The sequence below is a fragment of the Mytilus edulis genome, chromosome 7 (genome assembly GCF_963676685.1).
Source record: "Mytilus edulis chromosome 7, xbMytEdul2.2, whole genome shotgun sequence".
NCBI classification, from domain to species: domain Eukaryota; kingdom Metazoa; phylum Mollusca; class Bivalvia; order Mytilida; family Mytilidae; genus Mytilus; species Mytilus edulis.
Genome location: NC_092350.1, coordinates 76,467,653 through 76,488,607, shown reverse-complemented (window position 1 = coordinate 76,488,607; position 20,955 = coordinate 76,467,653). Strand labels below are relative to the sequence as shown.

Below are 20,955 nucleotides of genomic sequence, written 5' to 3'. Positions count from 1 at the left end.
TTACAAAAATTTACCGAATTAATGAAAATTGTTAAAAATTGACTATAAAGGGCAATAACTCCTCAAAGGGTCAACTGACTATTTTGGTCATGTTGACATATTTGTAGATCTTACTTCTATAATAGTATTCTTGATAATAACCAAAAATGGCAAAAGGAGTCGGTTCTGTAAGATACCTTTTTGGCCAAAAAAAATAGCAGATTTTCACAATTGTTAAAAAGTAAACTTTTAATTATTTATTGGAAAGTAGAATGCTTCTACTACATAGATATGGGCTGATTTGACAATAAGATGCACATATATAGGGTACTAGCATCATTAAGTCATGCTAAGTTACTGAAATCGTCAACATTTTAGCATTTTAGTAAAATTTTAGACGGTTTCCGTCTAAAATGAAAGTGGCTGCATTTGTGTTCATTCTTAATATTGAGATATCACAGATGTGGCCACTTTCATTTTTGACAAAAACCATCTAAAAAGCGACATTATTTGGCATATTTGATAGATTTTTCATATTTAAGCTTAAATCTGAGCGTTTTTAATGACTAAATCAGTTAAAATCTTTCACATACCGGCAAACTAATTGAATCACCTGAAATAGACACTTTTAAAAGTGTTTATAAAATGTCCAAAATCTTTCATCTGATGAACCTGAAATTTGAGGCCAAAATAGGCCCTTACCGTACCTACTCCTTTCTTTAAAAATTACCAATTGGGGGAGCAACCAAAAATCCCAATTTCAACTCATCTATAATTTCAGGGCAGATAGATATTGACTTGATGAACAATTCAACCCCTTGTAAGATTTGCTCTAAATGCTTTGGTTTCAGAGTTATAAGCCAAAATCTACATTTTACCCCTATGTTCTATTTTTAGCCATGGCGGCCATTTGGTTGGTTGGATGGGTCACAGCACACATTTTTTAATCTAGATACCCTAATAATGATTGTGGCTAAGTTTGGTTAAATTTGGCCCAGTAGTTTTAGAGGAGAGGATTTTTGTAAAAGTTAACAACAACAAAAGACGACGATGGACGCCAAGTGATGAGAAAAGCTCACTTGGCCCTTTAGACCAGGTGAGCTAAAAAAGGACTATGTCATGAAAAATATACAGGCAAATACTAAAAAACAAAACATGCATGCATTGCAATATCACATATACAAGAGAAAGCACCATTATACTGATAAAAAGAGACAAAATATGAAATAAATAAAGCATGTACAGTAATGAAAAGAGAGTATATAGAGAAAAGTTCATTGTTGAAAGCATTTCATACAACAAAGAAACTGATGATGAAAGAACAAGGCAACAGGTTTCTGTATTAAAAAAATTACTATAGGACAGGAAACTGAAACTTTGGTTTTTAAACAACTGTGTTTTTAATATTTTTGTTGTTTATAATATAACTCATTAAATATACCTAATTAAGTAAATTAAAGATAACTATGTTGAAATTTCAGTTTGATTTCAATATTTGCTCATGACAATGCTGACCATAAATTGCGATAAGGTAACAGCTTGAGGTATAAATAGAAGTTATATGTCAACAATGGAAAGAACCAAAAAAATATAAAAGAGAGAGAAATTATTGAAATATTTAAATCCATTGAAAACAGAGATTTCTAGTTTTCATGTTTTAGCGATTTGGATTTGAAATCTTTCATACATGTGCAAAACGATTTAATCAATAAATATTTTATGGGAGATGTGTAGCATTCATAAAAAAAAGGACTGTTGCATACAAACAAACACATTCATTCAAATAAAATACTTAATTATCAATATCTAATATCAGAATTTACATTTCAATATCAAGGATATTTTTTAAAAATATCGTATGCATATTGCACAAACCAATATTTATTGTGCAGCATATATTCTATAAGCTGTATTGTTTCTGAATAAAGTATTATTCAATAATCTTTCTAAGCATTTTTCTATATATCTGATTATAAATAGTTTTTGTTTGCTATCAACTATAAATGCTATATGATATAATAAATAAAACACACCTTCACTAACAAAACATAATTCAAGAGGTTGATTGATGTCCAAACTTTTTGAAGAATTAATCATTCAATTTAAGGAATCATTATTTTAATTTTATTGACTTTATTCTTCAATTTTCAATTTTTTGATACTGGTTTAAATCAATATAAATATAATTCAATAACATTCCTTTTTTACAGTAAAATCCTTGGCCGTCATTGAAAACAACAAATAAAATGTCAGTTCCCAAGATACCATTTGAGTAGGGTGAAATTGCTGGATGATATTCATGTTTTAAAATTTATCTTATCAAAACAATCGGAACTTGATTAAAATCTTTAAATTGAATTTATTTGAAATTTTTGCCATGTCTGAAAAATTGCACTTTGTCCTTTTTCTAGCCTTTGAATCATGAGCGGAAAACTGTTTAAACATTTAATATCCAGTATATATTTGGCCATCCTGTGAGACTTCAAGTCAAGTCTAATAGGGTCATTAATAACCCCCATAGGTATGATATTGACTAGACATATACAAAATTGACAAAGCAGCTAAACAAGAAACATTATTCATTTAAAAAACAAGAATAAATTATACTTTATCCAGATAGTTGGTCATGTGCTCTAAGGGAGATAATTAAAATTTTATTAGCAAATCAAATCTATTATCTCCCTTTGAGTAATAGATTAAACTTTAAAAAAATGTTATAAATCAGATTTGTCAAATCTTACTGCCCTCATAATTATAAATAATCCCTGTATATCTTAGATTTTTAATCAACTTGACTATGACTATTTATAAATGTTCATTTGGATTATAAAGATAAATTTCCTAAAACAATGCAAAAATGTAAAATTTTGGTAGTAATTTCTTTAAAGATTTTTAAAAAATAACAAATTTTTTACAACGTAAAATGATGGAAAACTAGAAAGATAAATCTGATGTAACCTCCTGCAACATATGGTTTTGTAAAATTCAAATTGAACAATCCTTTATATTAAATACTTAAAATTCTTCTGTCAAATGATCTCAAAGTTAATATATTAGCACAATGTACAATCTAAGGCTGTTCATTCTAACAAATAATGAAGGAAAAGACATAGATATAACTGAAAAAATAAACATCTATAGCATTACATTCTAACAATATCTGGTACTACACAAAAAACAATACATATATATACCCTTGTGTCTTTTAACCATAAACATGATAAACATTTATAGACACTTAACATACATTATGGATTTTTAATTTTCACAGTGCATAAAATAAATGTTTATAATGTTATCTTTAACAGAAAGAAAACTGTAAAATATAGAATTAATCAACAATAATAACAATTATATGTGTAAAAAAATAAATATTCCTCATCCCAAAATGTTCGGAAGCTCAGACACCTTACAGGAAAAGTTAACAAATGGCAAAAACATTATAATAAGCAAGGCTTCTTTTTCCTAGTCCTGGTTTTCCTCTAATCTTCTTTCATCATTTTTTGTTTATTCTTTGATTTTTAGAGAATTAATGGATTAACTCCCTTTCTATTAAGTCTCCAATCATATTCATTATATTTAACATCAACAGTTCCATAACTTTGTAATTTTGCCAGCAGAGTCCATGCTCTTTCTTGAATATTCAACTCTAAATAGGGAATAGTCCATCTAAAATAAAGAAATGTAGATAAAATATATAAAATGTGTATTTTTCACGTCGGGGCCTTTAAAGCTGCCTATGCCATATGGATTTTTCTCATTGTTAACGGTTGCATAGTCACCTATTATTGCTAACATCCACTTCATTTGAACTTTGGTGGATAATTGTCTTTTTTGCAATTATACCAGTAACCACATATAAAAAAAACCATTTGTTTATATACAATTAAAATATTACAACAGCCTTTGATAGAATTCTCATGAGAAACCTGGAAGAAGTTATTTTTTTGGCAGTGAATAATTGCACTAAAAGGGAAACAAGTATTCAGTCACTTGCAGAGATAAAGGTTAAAAACAACTTTTGCAGTGACATTTATATTTATAAACAATTCTGTTTAAGAAACTGCTAGAAACACAAGAATTTGTATAAACTATGAGAACACATAGAAAAACAAATCTAAAAAGCTTTTTATAGTGAATATCGCACAAATGTTCCTTTCTCTTAATCTTAGAACCTATTGTTATTATTGAGATCTATTGAGTTACTATGAATTCTTTAGTACTGCCTTGATTGTATAATATAAGTAAGAATTGATAAAACATGTACCAAACAAAATCTACATGTTTTAACAATGATACACTACAACAATTTTACAACATTTTATGACTACAGAATGATTGGTAGGGTGTATATACAGATAAGGAAGAAATACATAAATACCATATAAACTGATTATTTATATATTTTCAATTTTCAATAATATCTCATATATTGCAGTTTCCATTCCGTTCTGATTCTATATAATTTGGTAACTAGTAATGATTCTGTTTTTCAAAAACTTCTAGAACTTAAAAACTGTCACATTTTAAACCCATAACATCTTTGCTGAAAGAAATATAACCAAAATTTGAAGGGTTTAAGGTGGGTGTGAAGGGGTTTGAGGGTGGTAGAAATACTCTTGCAATGTTCAAAGTTATTTCTATGCCATACTTTTATTCAACATAACTTCTTTGAAGTTTTGAAAGTCTAAAGCTGATCAGAGACTTTGAAAAATTAAATTTGTCTATAATTTTCAAAATGTCATCTTTATACATAAAACTTCTTTAAAAAAAATCAGTTTGAACAAAATTTAAATATATGAAATAATTGACTGAGTGCAGAGGAATCTAAAACTAACTTTGAAGTGAGCTAGGAAGTATTTTACAACATTGTTTTTTTTAGGGGGGATATTTTACCTTACAACATAACTTTTCATAGCTTCAAACTTTATGTGCGGCCATTTTATTTATGCTCCAATCATAATTTTGATATTTGACCTTGACATTTCCCATTGTACATAAAGTCTTTGCCATTTCTTGTTTACTTAATTCCAAATAAGGAATTATAAATCTGTAAAGGAAATGTTTGGAGTGTTACATATTTTTTCTCTTAACCTAAAGGTGATGTAACTTCATTTTATGATCCCAATGCCATCTTGTTTCCAGTGAAAATGTTCTAGATTTACTTCAATTCAGTAGTTTTCTTGAAGGCCTGAAGGGCCTATTGAATTGTTGATTGCAGAAGAAAAGACCTCTAAGTTAAATTCATGACCATGTCCCTAATATCGTAAACAGGAGCAGTGGTTTTGTACTAATTAGACAAATATCCAAATAAAGTGGACGTAAGCATCTATGTTTTACCATGAATACTTCAAAAACGAGCAAAACCAATATAGTTCAGTCAGCTATTAAAGGCAAAGACATACTTATTCAGAGGCCACTTTGCTACATATGGGCCCTACAATCCTTAAATTCCTAAAGTTTTTTAAAAAGGCTTTGAATATAAAAATGTTAGTCTTGACACCTTTAATCTTCTAATAAAAATAACAGCAATCCTCTACAACTTCCCGTAAGATAAAACTTCTAAAAGTTAAAGAAAAATTCTACAATGACAGACTTGGTTTAATGGAAAATTAATTATCATAATTTCATTGCTTAAAGAATGAATATTATGATATTACAAGTTACTATTACTGTTTATCTACCCTTATCAAATACTGACATTCTCAGATGACTCTAACTAATATTTCCCTTTTATTAACGAACCATTTTTTTCATATTCTATAATAGTTCTTCCACATGGTATGTATTTTAGTCTAGTGTAAAAAACCTTTAAAAGTGACATGACGTTATGTTTATATCTCATGCTCAGACTTCAGTGTTTGCTTGAAAGTTGTATTGTCGGTAAAAGTCCAACAAACCTCCTTTTGTATGTCATAATACTTACTTAATAACATCCAAATCTGTTTTGCCGAAATCATCCATATACCATTGAAATATTTTTGACAGCCAGATCTCGTCTGTTTCTGTAAACATTGACACCTCTTGTTTACAGAAATTCTTTGTAGCATCCTCCAATGCTCTGTCGAGGTTCTCAGCCGTGTAAACATTGATCACAGGACATGACTGGAGACAAATAAAAATAATAGGTACAAATTGAGGAAATTAATATAAATAAAAAACCAACAATCCAAAATTACATGGACACCAAAGTATTTGTCCCATGACAAGATTTTTTAAAGAAAAAAAGCGCAATGTTCAAGAGAGTTGATCAAGTATAAGGAGAGTGACCCAACAACTATAACATGTATTAACCAAGAATAAACCTCTAAATGTGTTCTTTTTTGTTGTTGTATTCTCAAAGTGATATCTGTTTCATAAAAATATAGTATATATACCAATACACATAATTAACAGCGCCTGGTGATGTTTCATAGCCTGACCGGTTTCGGTCCAAAAAGGACCTTCATCAAAGGCAGAATGGTGGATTAATGTTTGCATCCTATTTATATAGATATGGTAACCGGCGGTTGAGTTTACTGCCGGTTCCGATTTAACCGGTGGTTCCGATTTAACTGGCGGTTGAGTTAACCAGCGGTTCAGATTTAATCGGCTGGTCAGAGTTAACAGGCTGATCAAAGTTATCCAGTGGATAAATATGTATCTGGTTGATATCTAAAAAGGTTCAATTATCCTTTCAGTGAAAAATCCCAGTGGGATTTTCCATGGTTACAGTTATCTATATTTAGCTAATGTACATGTTACAGTAAACTTTTTGATGATATAACCAGATTTGGGCTTTAGCATTGGGTAAATGGTGTTTTAATAATTTAAGAAGTACATGGTAATCATTTAGTCTTGATCTTTGGCTTATGATACACCTAAATATCAAGTCTTGGAATAGTATTTCATATAGTCATGTGATCTTGATATTTGGCTTATGATAACCTAAATATCAAGTCTTGAAATAGTACTTCCTAGTAGTCATGCAGTCTTGATCTCAGGCTTATGATACACCTGAAGATCATGTCTTGGTATATATCAGTTTCATATTTTACAGGCTACCACAAATTTAACAGTGGTATATCACAGTGTAGAATAGAAAGCTTTACACTTTGCTATCGGTAGAGAAAAATTTATATGAGACACATCTCGCAGAAAATTAATTAAATGGGATTCCACATTATAAGAATAATAAATTTTTACTTGTGAGCGGGAAAATTGTATGTCACATCATATTGAAGTTTCTGGTTCCATTATTGTGAACTGTTAAGCAACATTAAATCTATCATCTTATTTCTTGTATTTGCACTTTTCCATGTATGTGTAGCTTTCTTTATTTTATTTTTATCTTTTTATACCTTATTATTTATATCTATCTGGTTTTATTTGTTTGTAGTTAACAAAAGCTGAATTTCCTACAGAAAACATCACTCATGCATTCATGTGTAACTTAACTGGTAAAAAATGTTCACTAGTTCCTAAATGATTTAAACTGCCTTTTAGCAAACATTCATTGTAACATTAATTTCCCTTTTTCAAGCTTTCTGTTATCTTCTAACACAAGTTGCTGACCTACATAGATTTATCATTGTGTTTTTTGTTTTAATCATTTACAGTCCATTATAGTAAAAGTTACATAAGTAAACCCCACCAAATTTGGTGTTTGTGTCATTCTAGTACACAGTACATTAGATTTAATAGCAAGATAAATATTTATAAACATACCACTGCACCACAAACTAAGGCAAAATGTATCCTTGGGTCTAGAGTACAGACAAACTTCAGTCTGAGATCTTTTGGATTGAACGGAGGATTCATTGAAGAGGGATGTGGTTTGTTTCCTGGAAATAAAAGAATTAAAATGCTTGTAAAATGTGTACAGTACTCACAAGTTCATTTAGTGAAAAATAAACCTTGCTGTTCTTAATCTTGTATGAAAAACTATGAAACACTGTATATTTCATTACAATTTCTCTTTTAATTTTGCTTTTAATATATATGTTTTTAAAATTTCAAACAGCAAGGACAAAAATTTATTTCTTGTATGAAATTCTGTGGAAATTTGGTTGAATGATCTCCTGAAATTTTCAATTTACTGCTTACCAAAAATCCGACCAAAACGACATACTTTATCTCTATTTGTGGCCAATATTTTATTATTTGGTATGGTTGGTTTTTTTTATAATTTGCTATTGTAACTAAATGGACCCAACATAGTCCTAGGTGTCTCCTCCCAATATTTTAAAGAAACAACTTGACCCAACCAAAAAACATCATTGTTTAAGCTGAAAACAAATATTGTTTAGGTCTAATATCTAATAAGTAGGAAATTGTAATCATTATAAAAACATATCCCCTATTCACAAGTTCAATCCCAGAGGCACTCAATGTGTTGATTCTGTTAATCAAATATTCATGGTGACAAAGTCACACCATGGAACAAATTAAAATACAAATCTCATCTGTTTGAATTATATTGTTAGTATTCGGTTATTAGTTTGTACTTATTTATATTTCATGATGTTTGTTTGATGGATTCTTTAATCAATAGATTAAGTTATAATTTATTCACAGAAAACAATTCCAAAATGTAAATTGATTGATTAATTTTAATTGTGAATATGTTATTTTCTACAGAGTAAATGCTAGTAGGTTAAATGATAGGATTTGTATTAGAAGACTTGAAACGAATTATAATTAAAAAATCTTACTGGTTTTACTTTCTTATTACAATGTATTGCCAGATCTTTAGTATCTAATAATGTTGTATTGAGTAAAGAGCATCTGAGTTGACTTTTATCTATATCAATATCAATTCTGGTGCCTTTTTTTTTATAGTAATTTGTATTTATATGTAAATAGTAATTGCATACTGTTGTTTCAAAAATGACTTCACAAAAAAAAGGGAAAACTTACCATGCTTACTGATCTGGAGATGACTTTTAGACTATTTTTGATGAAATTTATCACAACATTTTTGAAGCTATTAAAGCACTGTTCAATTTTTCTGTAGGTTTATAGTCGAGTATTTGGATTTGTCAAGTTTTACAGACCTAACCTTTCTGAATATACTTAATTTGGTTTTTTGTGAAAATCTTTTTTCAACATGATAGTGATACCAAAGTATTGTTAAATATTTTCATTAAAATTTCCCTTTTTCAAGTTTCATTGCAGTACTTAAACTATACACAACACTGTTACTACTAATTCATCTCCTATGCAGAAATCATTTGGGGGAGAAGCATGTGGACTATCATTATGTGTTTATAATATTTGATGCTGTAAATTCAGAAATTATTGCGAGGTTTTTATTATTAGGAATAATGCGACAGACTTGTAAATGCAATAATTAAAACTTGCATTGTGTAATATTTTATGTGAATTAAGCAGGAGTTTTCTCAAAATCGTAAAAATTAAAATCGCATTTAAGTTTAAAATGACAAATTCGCAATAATAAATGCACGCAATAATTTCTGAATTTACAGTATTATATTACTAGTAATATTTGCATGTGAAAAAAAGATTTTATAACAAGAATTTGTCCATAGTACACAGATCCCCCATCCACACTATCACTTTCTATGTTTAAAGGACAGGGAAAATGGGGTCAAATCTCTAATTTGGCATTAAAATAAGAAAGATCATATCATAGGGTACACGTGTACTAAGTTTCAAGTTGATTGGACTTCAACTTCATCAAAAACTACCTTGACCAAAAACTTTTAACCTTGAGCGAGACAGATGGACGGACGAAAGCATGAAGGCACAGACCAGAAAACATAATGCCCATAAATGGGGCATAAAAAGTATGTTTCAGCCTTAAGCCTTAAACTAGGTCAGCAGAAAATCATTTCCTTGTCAGAGCACCTGTATCAATCCCTGCTGTTTAGTTCAGTTTGTGAACTTTGTAGTGTTTTGTGGTATGTCTGTTGGTTCATACTTTCTTTTGGTCATGTTATATTGCTTGCACTTTTTCAATTTACAGTACAATTCATTTTCACCCCAATATCTGCATGCAATGGGGTTTTTTTAATAATAGGTGTCTCGCTAAATATTTACAGGAAAATGTCATTTAATGTGATTGGATATTTAGCTAATAACAGGCTTTAGAAAAAATATGATCAAACTGTTAAAGGAGACTCCCCCCCCCCCTTTTCCTAAATTATTGAAATCTTCTGTTTTGTATTAATCATAGGTTACATATATTGATATAAATAAGAAAACCCAATCAAGCTAATGCATGAACACAGTAATATTATCATTTGTATTATTTACACTAGCTATATAGTTTACATGTAAACATTCAATAATAAACAATCAATGTATTATGTGACTTTATGTGTAGTGTTATTGTTTACCAGATGTCAAGGTTGGCAAGATTTTTTTTAACAGAGAATGTATTTCAGATTATGAATCAATAATTCCTACTATATCTCCCCATTCAAATGCATTGATCATCAAAAAAAAACTTTTGCTAACAAGAATGTGTCCCCAGTACACGGATGCCCCACTCGCAATATCATTTTTCTATGTTCAGTGGACCATGAAATTGGGGTCAGAACTCTAATTTGGCATTAAAATTAGAAATATCATATCATAAGGAACATGTATACTAAGTTTCAGGTTGACTGGACTTCAACTTCATCAAAAACTTACCTCATCCAAAAACTTTAACCTGAAGCAGGACAGACGAACGAATGAATGAACAGATGGACGAACAAACCGACGCACAGACCAGAAAACATAATGCCCCTCTACTATCGTAGGTGGGGCATAAATATGATGATATGTGTGCTTCATTGTTACAACAATTTTCAATCTTAATGCATCTTTGGACTCCAGTTTTTAGAATAACAGTTGAAATTTAGGATTTAAAAGATGTTTTAGGTTGGAAAGTGGTCTATGTTATTGTAATAATCCTATTTCACATTATTAATATTATTTATTTTTAACGATACTTGATCTCTTACAGTGGAGTTTATAAATAGAAAATTGAATTGTTGGCATTTAAAATTTGTAATGTGTAAATTACAAAATCCATTCTTTCCAATTTTAGTTTAAAGATCAACCCTAAATTATACATAAGTCATATTTTTAAAATACATTAACATTGTGAAATACTGCAAAAGCATGTCATTTATAAAGGATTGAACAAATTCTACACAAAAACATGCTAATGAATATTTTAACTGTGTGAAGAAATTCAACATTTCACAATATTTTACTTTAAGATTAAGACCTTTAAACAAACAATTTGGGATAGGATCAGAGTTCATAATTGGGTTCAAGTTTTCTATAAATATATATTTATCACACAATTAAATCACAATCAATTCAAACTTAACTATGAAAAACAATTTATAACAGTACAACATTTTGATCTATAGTAAAACCGGTTTAAATGAAACTTACCATTAATTCTTTTTTTCCAAGGAACCCTGTCTGACCGAATCTTTCAATTACATTTTAATTTTTTTTTAAATGTATTATTTGAATAAATTGAACACAAATCTAATGTTAACTTAATGCCAAGTTGAAAATGGTTAAGTTAAGATAGATACCACTGTATTAACATGATAAACTTTATAAAGATGTATAATTACAGCAGGTTTTAAAATCAGATCATAAATTTTTCCTTTAGAAGGGATTCTGATATTAAATTTTTCATGCATAAGAATATCATTATTTCTATAAACTGAACTTTAAAAACTATGATTATAGATAAGTTGATCTGATCATACTACGTAGTACGTAACATACAGGGGAAAATAACATAAAACTTTGATGCTTTCAAAAACTATAAATATTTAGTACTGAAGATATTATTTAATAAAATATACATGTATTTATATATGAATATACATATTTGCCAACTTAGTGTTTGAATATTTAATAATCAATTCATTTTTCTCAGTTACCCGGATTTCAATTCTCTTAATATATTTTATTACACATGAATATTTTCAACCCTTATATAATACATTTCCTACTTTTAAACATGTTAAATACAAACATAACTTTCAATGGGCAATTAACCAAAAGCTAAATAAAAATCCTCAGAAAACTGAAAAGGTTTTGAAGGTGAAATAACAAGCTATGACCAGTCTGAAACCTTTAAACAATTACATAAAAATGTCTATATCAAGTTTAAACAAAGTCATTTTTTTTCAAGGCCTTACATCAATTTATAGTTTACTCTCATGTGTATGATGACACCTTTAATAGTCTCTTCACATTTCTATCTTCAGCTGTCACCATGTTTTACAATATTTACTGACAGTTAAATATATTATCTGACATAACAATTTTACAAGTGCTGCTAAACATTGCACTTTTCACATGATATAATCCCATTACATGTTTTAGGTTGTCACAATATACTAGTTTATTGTAATACTAAACCATATCTATCATTTATACTTGAATGGTCTATATAAAGAAATATAATCTTATATTTTGCTTAAACAAATACCCAAGTTTTTATTTTTAAAAATTTGTCTTTATCTTTCAAAATTTCAAATTAACATTAATAATTCAATAGTCATGATAGTCTATTTCTTTGACCTTATTTAGATTTAGGTTTTGTGCAAATTATGTGTACCACTATTCTTTAAAAAAAAATCCTTTAATTTTTTAAATAAAATTGAGAATGGAAATGGGGAATGTGTCAAAGAGACAACAACCCGACCAAATAAAAAACAACAGCAGAGGGTCACCAACAGGTCTTCAATGTAGCGAGAAATTCCCGGATATTGTATTCCGTGGATGGAAAAAATTTGAACCAAACAATTTACTACTATCCCAAACCTGTTCTTTGTTGCTAACTTGAAAATCAAGATAAAACAACAAAACATTCGAAAGAATAACTGTTGTTGAAGTCTCCCATGCTGTACACTGCACATCAAAGGATGACCAAAAGATGGACTTTACATACCTCTCAGTATCCCATGTTCAATATCATCCAAGCTAAATGTATGCCCTGCTACATTATAACATGTCTTCTTCCAGAACTGTTGGACATTTAAAACAGAATCTGGTAACGCTTCCATTCTTGCCAAACCATGGATGGTAAGAGCATTATATAAATCTGAATGCAGTTAAGGTACAAATAAACAAAGATTTGGGATATACCTAATGAACAATACTAATAATTTAATTCATGGGCAACGACACAGTTAACAAATTCCTAAAGAACTGAAAACTGAGCAACACAAACTCAAACAAAAAGTGAAAATGAACAAAGTGCAGATAAAGTAAACACCAATAAAATGTATCATCTATCTATTTTGATGCACATTCCTGGATTTTCATTAAGAATGTTTGGAGTATAAATTTGAAATCTGTATCAATAAGCATCAACCAAGCTCCAAAATGACAAAATCTTACTTTCCGCTTTGGAGTTTTGGCGACAAGACATCTCATTTAAAATGAGCTGTCTCTTCAAAACCTTAATTAAAGCTTTAAAATGATCTGAGGCAATTTCAAGTGACCTAATGACCTACTGGGGGCACATCTACTAGAGTCCTGAATATGCATAAAATACTAGAGGAGCTCTAAAATGTATTGTAAAGTTGTATTCTAAAGGATAGTCGAATTTTTTTTTAGAAATTTTGTCTAAGGGAGTCACTACATATACATGTACATGTACATACATTTAGGTTAAAATAAAATCTAAATTTATCACTGAAAAGGAGTAGGTTCAGTAAGACCTCTTTTTGGCCCCAAAATATCGCAGTTTTACAAATTTGTTAAAATGTATACTTTTAGTTATTTTTTGGACAGTCGAATGCTTCTGCTAAATAGATATGGGTGTGTTTGACAATACAATGCGCACATATCGAGTACTAGCATCATTAAGTCATGCTAAATTACTGAAATCTTCACAATATTAGCATTTTAGTTATATTTTAGACGTTTTCCGTCTTAAATTAAAGTGGCCGCATTCATGTTCATTCTTAATATTGAAATGTAAGTTGTATTTGATGATAATACATAACATATATAAAGGTTGAGGATGAACACAGATGCGGCCACTTTCAATTTTCATCTGAAAAGTGACAATCTTTGGCATATTTGATAGATTTTTCATATTTAAGCTAGAATCGGGGCGTTTTTAATGAGTAAATCAGTTAAAATCTTTTACAATTGTTGAATCAACTAAAATTGGAAAATTAAATGAGTGTTGGAACAATACGAAATTTGATTATAATTTACAAAATCAATTCTGCTGCTGAGGTATCACATGAGATGACGTATTAGGTCAGGGGATGTCAGGTTTGAAAGATGCCGATGAATGTGTTAAGATAAGTACTCTGGGTGGGTATCGGGAGGGCATGTGATACCTCAGCAGCAGAATTGATTTTGTAAAATTATAATCAAATTTCGTATTGTTCCAACACTCATTTAATTTTCCAATTTTACAAAATCAATGCTGCTGAAGTATCCCATGAGATTTTAGAGCAACACATGAATTGGCAACAGAACCAATTAACCACGAAAGCTCGGTACACCAACAAAGATTACGTGTCCATGAATATATCTGAAAGTCCTAAGAGAACAATTACCTATCTCAAAGACTGTATACCACACAACAAATTTTTGTTTGAAGATTCTAAATTAAACAGAAATCAAATATGTTAACTATTTATCTAATAATAAAAGAAACACATTTACAACATGCAATCACATAGTAAAGTAATAGATAAATCTAATGAGCATGACAAAGATAGTTATCAAGAAGTGTTTTACTCAAACCCTTATTTTTGTTATTGTCTTGTGGCATCACCTGACCTAATATGTCATCTCATGGGATACTTCAGCAGCATTGATTTTGTAAAATAGACACTCAAGTGTTTGAAAAGTGTCTTAAAATCTTTCGTCAGATGAACTTGAAATTTGAGGCCAAATCGGCCCTTACCGGACCTTCTACTTTATCAAAATACAATAGAACCTTTAAATGATTACATCAAGGATTTATATACTGTAAATTCAGAAATTATTGCGAGGTTTTTATAATTGCGAAAAATGCGACAGAGTTGTAAATGAAATAATTTAAACTCGCATTTTGAAATATTTTATATGAATTAAACATGATTTTTCTCAAAATCGTAAAAATTAAAATTGCATTTTGGGTTGACAAAATCGCAATATTAAATGCGCACAACAATATCTGAATTTACAGTAGTATTACTATATAAATTCTTCCATTACATTATGTACATGTAAGTTCAATGCATTAATACTTAGTGCTTAGAGGATATCTGTGCACACTACTGATTTTACATGCATGTCTACATTTACATATTATATAACTCGCTTGCACTCTTTAATATCTTTATTGTTCTCACAACATGCTAATGCACATGTATGTCTGAAAGGAAAAAGATTATTAAGTTTAAAAAGTAATTTTCAGTTTTAGACACTTTATTTTTACATTATGAACATATTACTCAATAGTTTAGTCTTTGCAAAAATCATATTAATGAAATAAAAGAATAAAAGATATTGGAGATCAAAGGGGCAACAATATAGCAATAAATACATGCCAAATTAAATTGTGTTACATTTATTGTCAATTTCAAACTTTCAAGATTCATAATTGTAAATCTGAGTATTACATAAAATATAATTTTCATGAGAACTACTGACTTGTCTGTTATGTAACACTAATATAAAAATAAGGAAATTCGGTATCATCTGTGAATTCAAATCTCAATTAATATTATATATATCTGCATTTGTGAAATCATTTGGAACAAATAGATTATTTATTGTGTAATTTGTAAATATTAAAAATAAATTTGGTCTTCTTTATTCTTAGTTCTATTTCTATTTTACATCAAAAGAGTGTTATTCATTATTTATCATTTTGAATATAAATTTAAATATATTGTTATTATTGTTATTGTTGTAAATTTGCTGGTTTCACTTAAACTCCAATAAAAACATTTTAAAAAGCATGTGAGGCATAAAATTAAGTTTAGGTTTCCTTGCAAATTTTTGGTCAAAATTATTGCGAGGAAACCTAAACTGATACATGTATTAATCAGTGGTTATACCCAAGTAAAACAACCTTGATTAATACATGTACTTGAGGGATCAGATTAAATAAATTCGCTTGCCTAATCTCTTAAAATATCATTTCCTGTGACTCACATCATTTCATTTATGTTGTGTTTATCATGCACATGATACAATTTTGTAAAAATCATAGCTTGTGTGCAGACCTTTTTGTAAAACCCCAAACAAATCATATTGAAAATTGCATGTAATTTTGTCACTGGATGTGAAGCATGTATCAATCAATCTGTAACATTTTTTGACAATTAATGCAATCGTGTATCTTCATTTTTCAAATAGTCTACTTTGACCCTTTTGAGCCTGATCAAACATGATGTGGTGCATTACAAATACTGTTTCTACAAAGAAAATTGCATGTGATATTTGCCACTGGATGTGAACCAGTAATCAATCAATCTGTAAATTTTTTTGATAATTAACATGATAAATACAATCATATATCTTCATTTTTCAAATAGTCTACTTTGACCCTTTTGGTCATGTTCAGACTAATTGGTGCATTACAAATACCGTTTCTACAAAGATTGAAAGGATACTGATGAAGAAAGCTTTCTTTTCATTCTCAGACAAATCTGTCAAATTGACGTTCTGAAGTTGTGAAGTTAATTCCTCATACTCCTTGAATTGTTGACTTAATCTGAGTTTCTCATAGTCTACACCTTGCCCTTCATTTCCCATATACTCTCCTTTCAGTCTAAAATCAACAAATAAAAATATTCAAATAATAATAATTGTATAATTCTTTATATGAAGACAGTTACATTTGTAGTTTTGGAGGTAACAGGGCCCATCGACTGCCAGTTATGCTTCAGTGATTCCCTATATAATCTACGAAAATCCCCCCCCCAAAAAAAAACCTCTAAAAATCGCCTCTGGAAGCATTTTGTAATATTACATACTATGATAGGCAATGATAGCAGGCATTAATTTTTTTAAAACAAATGATATATTTGACAAGAAACAGCAACTTTTCATAAACAGTACAAGGGGTCAAATTATTATTCAATGCTGTTTTCATTGAAAGACATTTGTTAGTTTAATCTTTTAAATAAATAAGTTTTTTTTTAAAGTGGTTATTTCAGAACATTTAACTTCATAAACAATCACGGGTCTTACTTAAATAAGTTATCAGAGAAAAATAACATGCATGACTTTTGTGTTATTACAGAAACTTTCATGGGTTGTCTACTCTTTTTTCCTTAATCTGTAATAACATATGTTTGTTATCGGTTAACTTTATTTTATCTTTAATGGGCACTTGGGAATTCTTAAAACTTTGAGCAGTAGCTTAATATATTACCTTGATAACTAATTTTCTAATTCGATTAATACAATTTTGATCAACTATGGTAAATTAATGAGACAAGGCCTTTAAGGGCAAACTAAAGCTGTAATAACAAGGCTTAGTTATGTAGCTTACTATATGAGAGTAAATGAGACACTTGGAATCTTGCACAGTGCCTCATTACAAGCTCTGATCATCATTTCTTACAATGAATTGAAATACATTGCTATGCATGTCAGAGCAAAGCCTCTAAAGAGATATAGAGAAGCTGTACATGCTGTAATAACACCCTTTGGTTATTGCAGGAATATATTTTCTGTAATAACATACATTGTAGGTGTACTATGCATGATTGGTAAACTATGAGCTGGTATATCTTTGCAAAGATTAGTATACATGAAGAAAATTATGATACCAATAGAACTTGAGAAAAAATTAACAAAATAAAGGTTGTATATTTTCCCTTTGAAAAATGTAACATATATGTTATTGTTATCACAGTTTTTTGATAATTTAGCCCACAATAACAACATGTATGTTATTTTCTCTAATAACTTATTTAAGTTAGACCCTTGACTGATGAACTTAACTCCAAGTAATAGATTTTTAACTTTAATAAAAGTCAATATTTCCTTTCTTAGAACAGATACATGTCTGTAGAAAAATATCATAAATGCATGAAACTGCACAAAATAATATACAAGCGTACGATACCATGTTTTTATCATTGTTTATCATGTTATAATTATAAGCAAGAATTATTTTAATAAATCTTTTTTTTTTTTCACAGCATAAAAAGCAAAATAGTCTTTGGATTCCCCAAATTTGCTTAAGCCAGACATATAATACAATTATATCTCTCTGCTAAAGCAAATATTTGTCTTTGAGGAAAAAGGGGGGGGGGGATTTATTAAGTATTAAATATTTTGTTTTATTTATTTTGGTGTAATTACTTATTACAAAGAAAGTTGTCATTTCAACTCTTGATAACAGAAGAAACATTAGAAAACATACCTCAGCATACATTTCTGTAACTTTTTTGAAAGCTCCACTGCAGAAACTTTGGCAGGTGCTTGCCCTGGATTTGCGACAGGTTTCTGCGGCATCGGTTGGTTCAATATACTAGGTTCGGGACTACTTGCCATCTTTTTATATAAAATAATTTCGAAATACTATTGTCAACTTACACCCTTTGAAAATATTGCCATTAATACAAATTTTATAATATTTCGAAACTCCACCCACGAATTTTGTTATTGACGGAAGAGTGCTGAAATTTTAATAACCAGACCGGACTCCGGGAACGAACAATATTCCGGTTTTAACCGGTTTCAACTTCTCTCACCACTTAGTGAAGGTTATATATCTATCTATCTATCTTCATATTTCCGCACTCAGTCACAACTCTGACTATTACGTGCCGTTGCATGCGTGGCTTATTTACAATTAAAAATAAATAAATTTGTAGTAATATTACGTTACATTGCATTGGTGCTTAGAAAAAATAAATAAAGTAAAAATATAACAGTGATTTATTTTAATTTAATTTTTTTTGTGGATTGTTATCCTATGTATATTTCTTGTTAAAACTATGTACATGTTATGTATTTTTTAGAATATTTGTGAAAGAGCAGATATAGAAATCTGCTCTTTGAAGCCGTCGACTGTTGTACAAAGGGTTGCTGATGTAGGAAGTAGGTTCCATTGTACTATTGTATGTGGATAAATGTGTAATATATTTGCTATGTAATAATACAATCCAGTTTCTATAACTAATTTAGTAACAAGTACATCGTTTGATGGTCAGACTACAGAATGACAACATGTGTATAAGAACTTCAATTGATCTATTTAATTACATGTTTATTTAAGAATGTGCAGACATGTGAGAGTTGTTGATCTGTCAATTATAATTACTGTAACAGATGATACGGTAATAAAGTGAGGTGAACTTTATAACACTTCTCCGGCCTTAGATAAAAACAAATTAAAAACAAATTAACTCAATTACAGAAAATTAATGTCTTTTCACGGCTACTGATTGATAAGTCCATATCAGTTTGAAAACAAATAAAAATGTCAGATCACAAAGATTCATTCGTTAAAGTTTGTCTGCACTGAAACTATAATGTCCTACTATGAAAATAAAAATTAAAATGTTCGCACTGGTCTTGTTGTTATTTCTTACACTAATTGATATGTACACACATGCACTGCGAAGTACTTAATGCACTTCAAACGGTTGTGAGGATTATTATGCCTCTTTATAAATCAACCATTTATTTCAACACAAAATCCTTTAAATGCGATGGTTCTTTTCTTATTCTCTTCGGATAGCGTGGTTCCATTTGTTCAGTCATGTTTGACGGTTTCTCGATTTGCGGTTGTTCGGTCTCAGGAGTACTTATCGGTATAGTTATTTCTGGCTCAAACAAATCACTGTCATTGTCACATTTTTCTACATTTTCGTTGTTTGTGCAATCGAAGTTTCGTACTCTGATGTGGTCAATATGTCTACGAATGACACGTCCATCTTGCAATTTAATATGAAATGAAAGTGGTCCTGATTGTTTTATAACTTCTCCTGGAATCCATTTAATCTTTGAACCAATTGCGAAATTTCGGGCAAATACTCCATGTCCTACATTAATTTGTCTGTTCACAGATTTCTTATCGTGATAATGTTTCTGTTTATGTTGTCTCTCCTGAACTCGCTTCTCAATATTTGGAAAAACTAAATCTAGACGTGACTTGAGTTTCCTTTTCATTAGCAATTCTGACGGTGCCAGTCCTGTCGTTGTTTGTGGCGTAATACGGTAGTTGAAAAGAAAACGGTTCAACTTTTCCTGGATAGTTCCTTCTTTGGTTTTATTCATTCCTTCTTTGTATACAATCGTGTACTCATATGCAGCTAAAGTCAGTGCCCACCTTTGAATTCGAGATGCGGCCATTGTAGGTATAGGTTTATCTTCTCGAAATAAACCTATGAGCGGCTTGTGATCGGTTATAATTGTAACGGGGTGTCCATACAAATATTGATGAAATTTCTTGATACCAAATATTATGGCCAGACTCTCCTTCTCAAGAACGGAATAATTCTTCTCTGCTGATGTAAGTGTTCGAGATGTATAAGCTATTGGTTTGTCGCTGCCGTCGTCCATTTTATGCGAAAGTACGGCGCCTAATCCATATGGAGATGCATCACATGCTAAGATTAATTTCTTTTTCGGATCGAAATGTACAAGTACTGATGCGGATTTCAACAGCTGTTTTGACTCTATGAACGCTTTTTCCTGTTCTTTTCCCCAACTCCATTTTGTGTCTTTCTGTAGAAGTACATGTAGCGGCTTTAACAAGTGAGACAAATTCGCTAAGAATCTATTGTAATAGTTCAGCATTCCAAGATAAGCTTTCAGTTCTGTCACGTTTGTCGGACTTGGTGCTTTATCGATCGCCTCAACTTTACTTTCTACTGGATATATTCCGTGTTTGTTTATTTTAAATCCCAAATAAACAACTTCTTCGGCCATGAACACACACTTCTGTTTCTTTAACCGAATTCCGATTCTCTTAAATCTAGACAATACCTCAGAAAGAGTATTAAGATGTTCCTCCCTTGTTTTACCCGT

The 20,955-nt window shown here is 30.0% G+C and overlaps 1 protein-coding gene across 1 annotated transcript; it reads right to left on the bottom strand.

Moving 5' to 3' along the window:
• Nucleotides 1–221: 221 nt before the first annotated feature.
• LOC139482249 (uncharacterized) lies at nucleotides 222–18,610 on the bottom strand. The gene is made up of 6 exons (XM_071265982.1): nucleotides 18,341–18,610; nucleotides 16,578–16,735; nucleotides 12,896–13,048; nucleotides 7,687–7,802; nucleotides 5,906–6,084; nucleotides 222–3,648 (listed from the first exon to the last, which is right to left on the bottom strand). The coding sequence occupies exons 1-6, from the start codon at nucleotides 18,469–18,471 to the stop codon at nucleotides 3,501–3,503; spliced, it is 885 nt and encodes a 294-aa protein (XP_071122083.1). The 5' UTR covers nucleotides 18,472–18,610; the 3' UTR covers nucleotides 222–3,500.
• Nucleotides 18,611–20,955: the final 2,345 nt, after the last annotated feature.

Coding starts and splice junctions, on each gene's coding strand:
- LOC139482249 (XM_071265982.1), bottom strand. CDS start 18,471: ATGGCAAGTAGTCCCGAACCTAGTATATTGAACCAACCGATGCCGCAG. Junction 13,049..16,577: donor AAAGAAAGCTTTCTTCATCA/GTATCCTTTCAA, acceptor AACTGCATTCAG/ATTTATATAATGCTCTTACC. Junction 3,649..5,905: donor ACAGATTTGGATGTTATTAA/GTAAGTATTATG, acceptor TCTTTATTTTAG/ATGGACTATTCCCTATTTAG.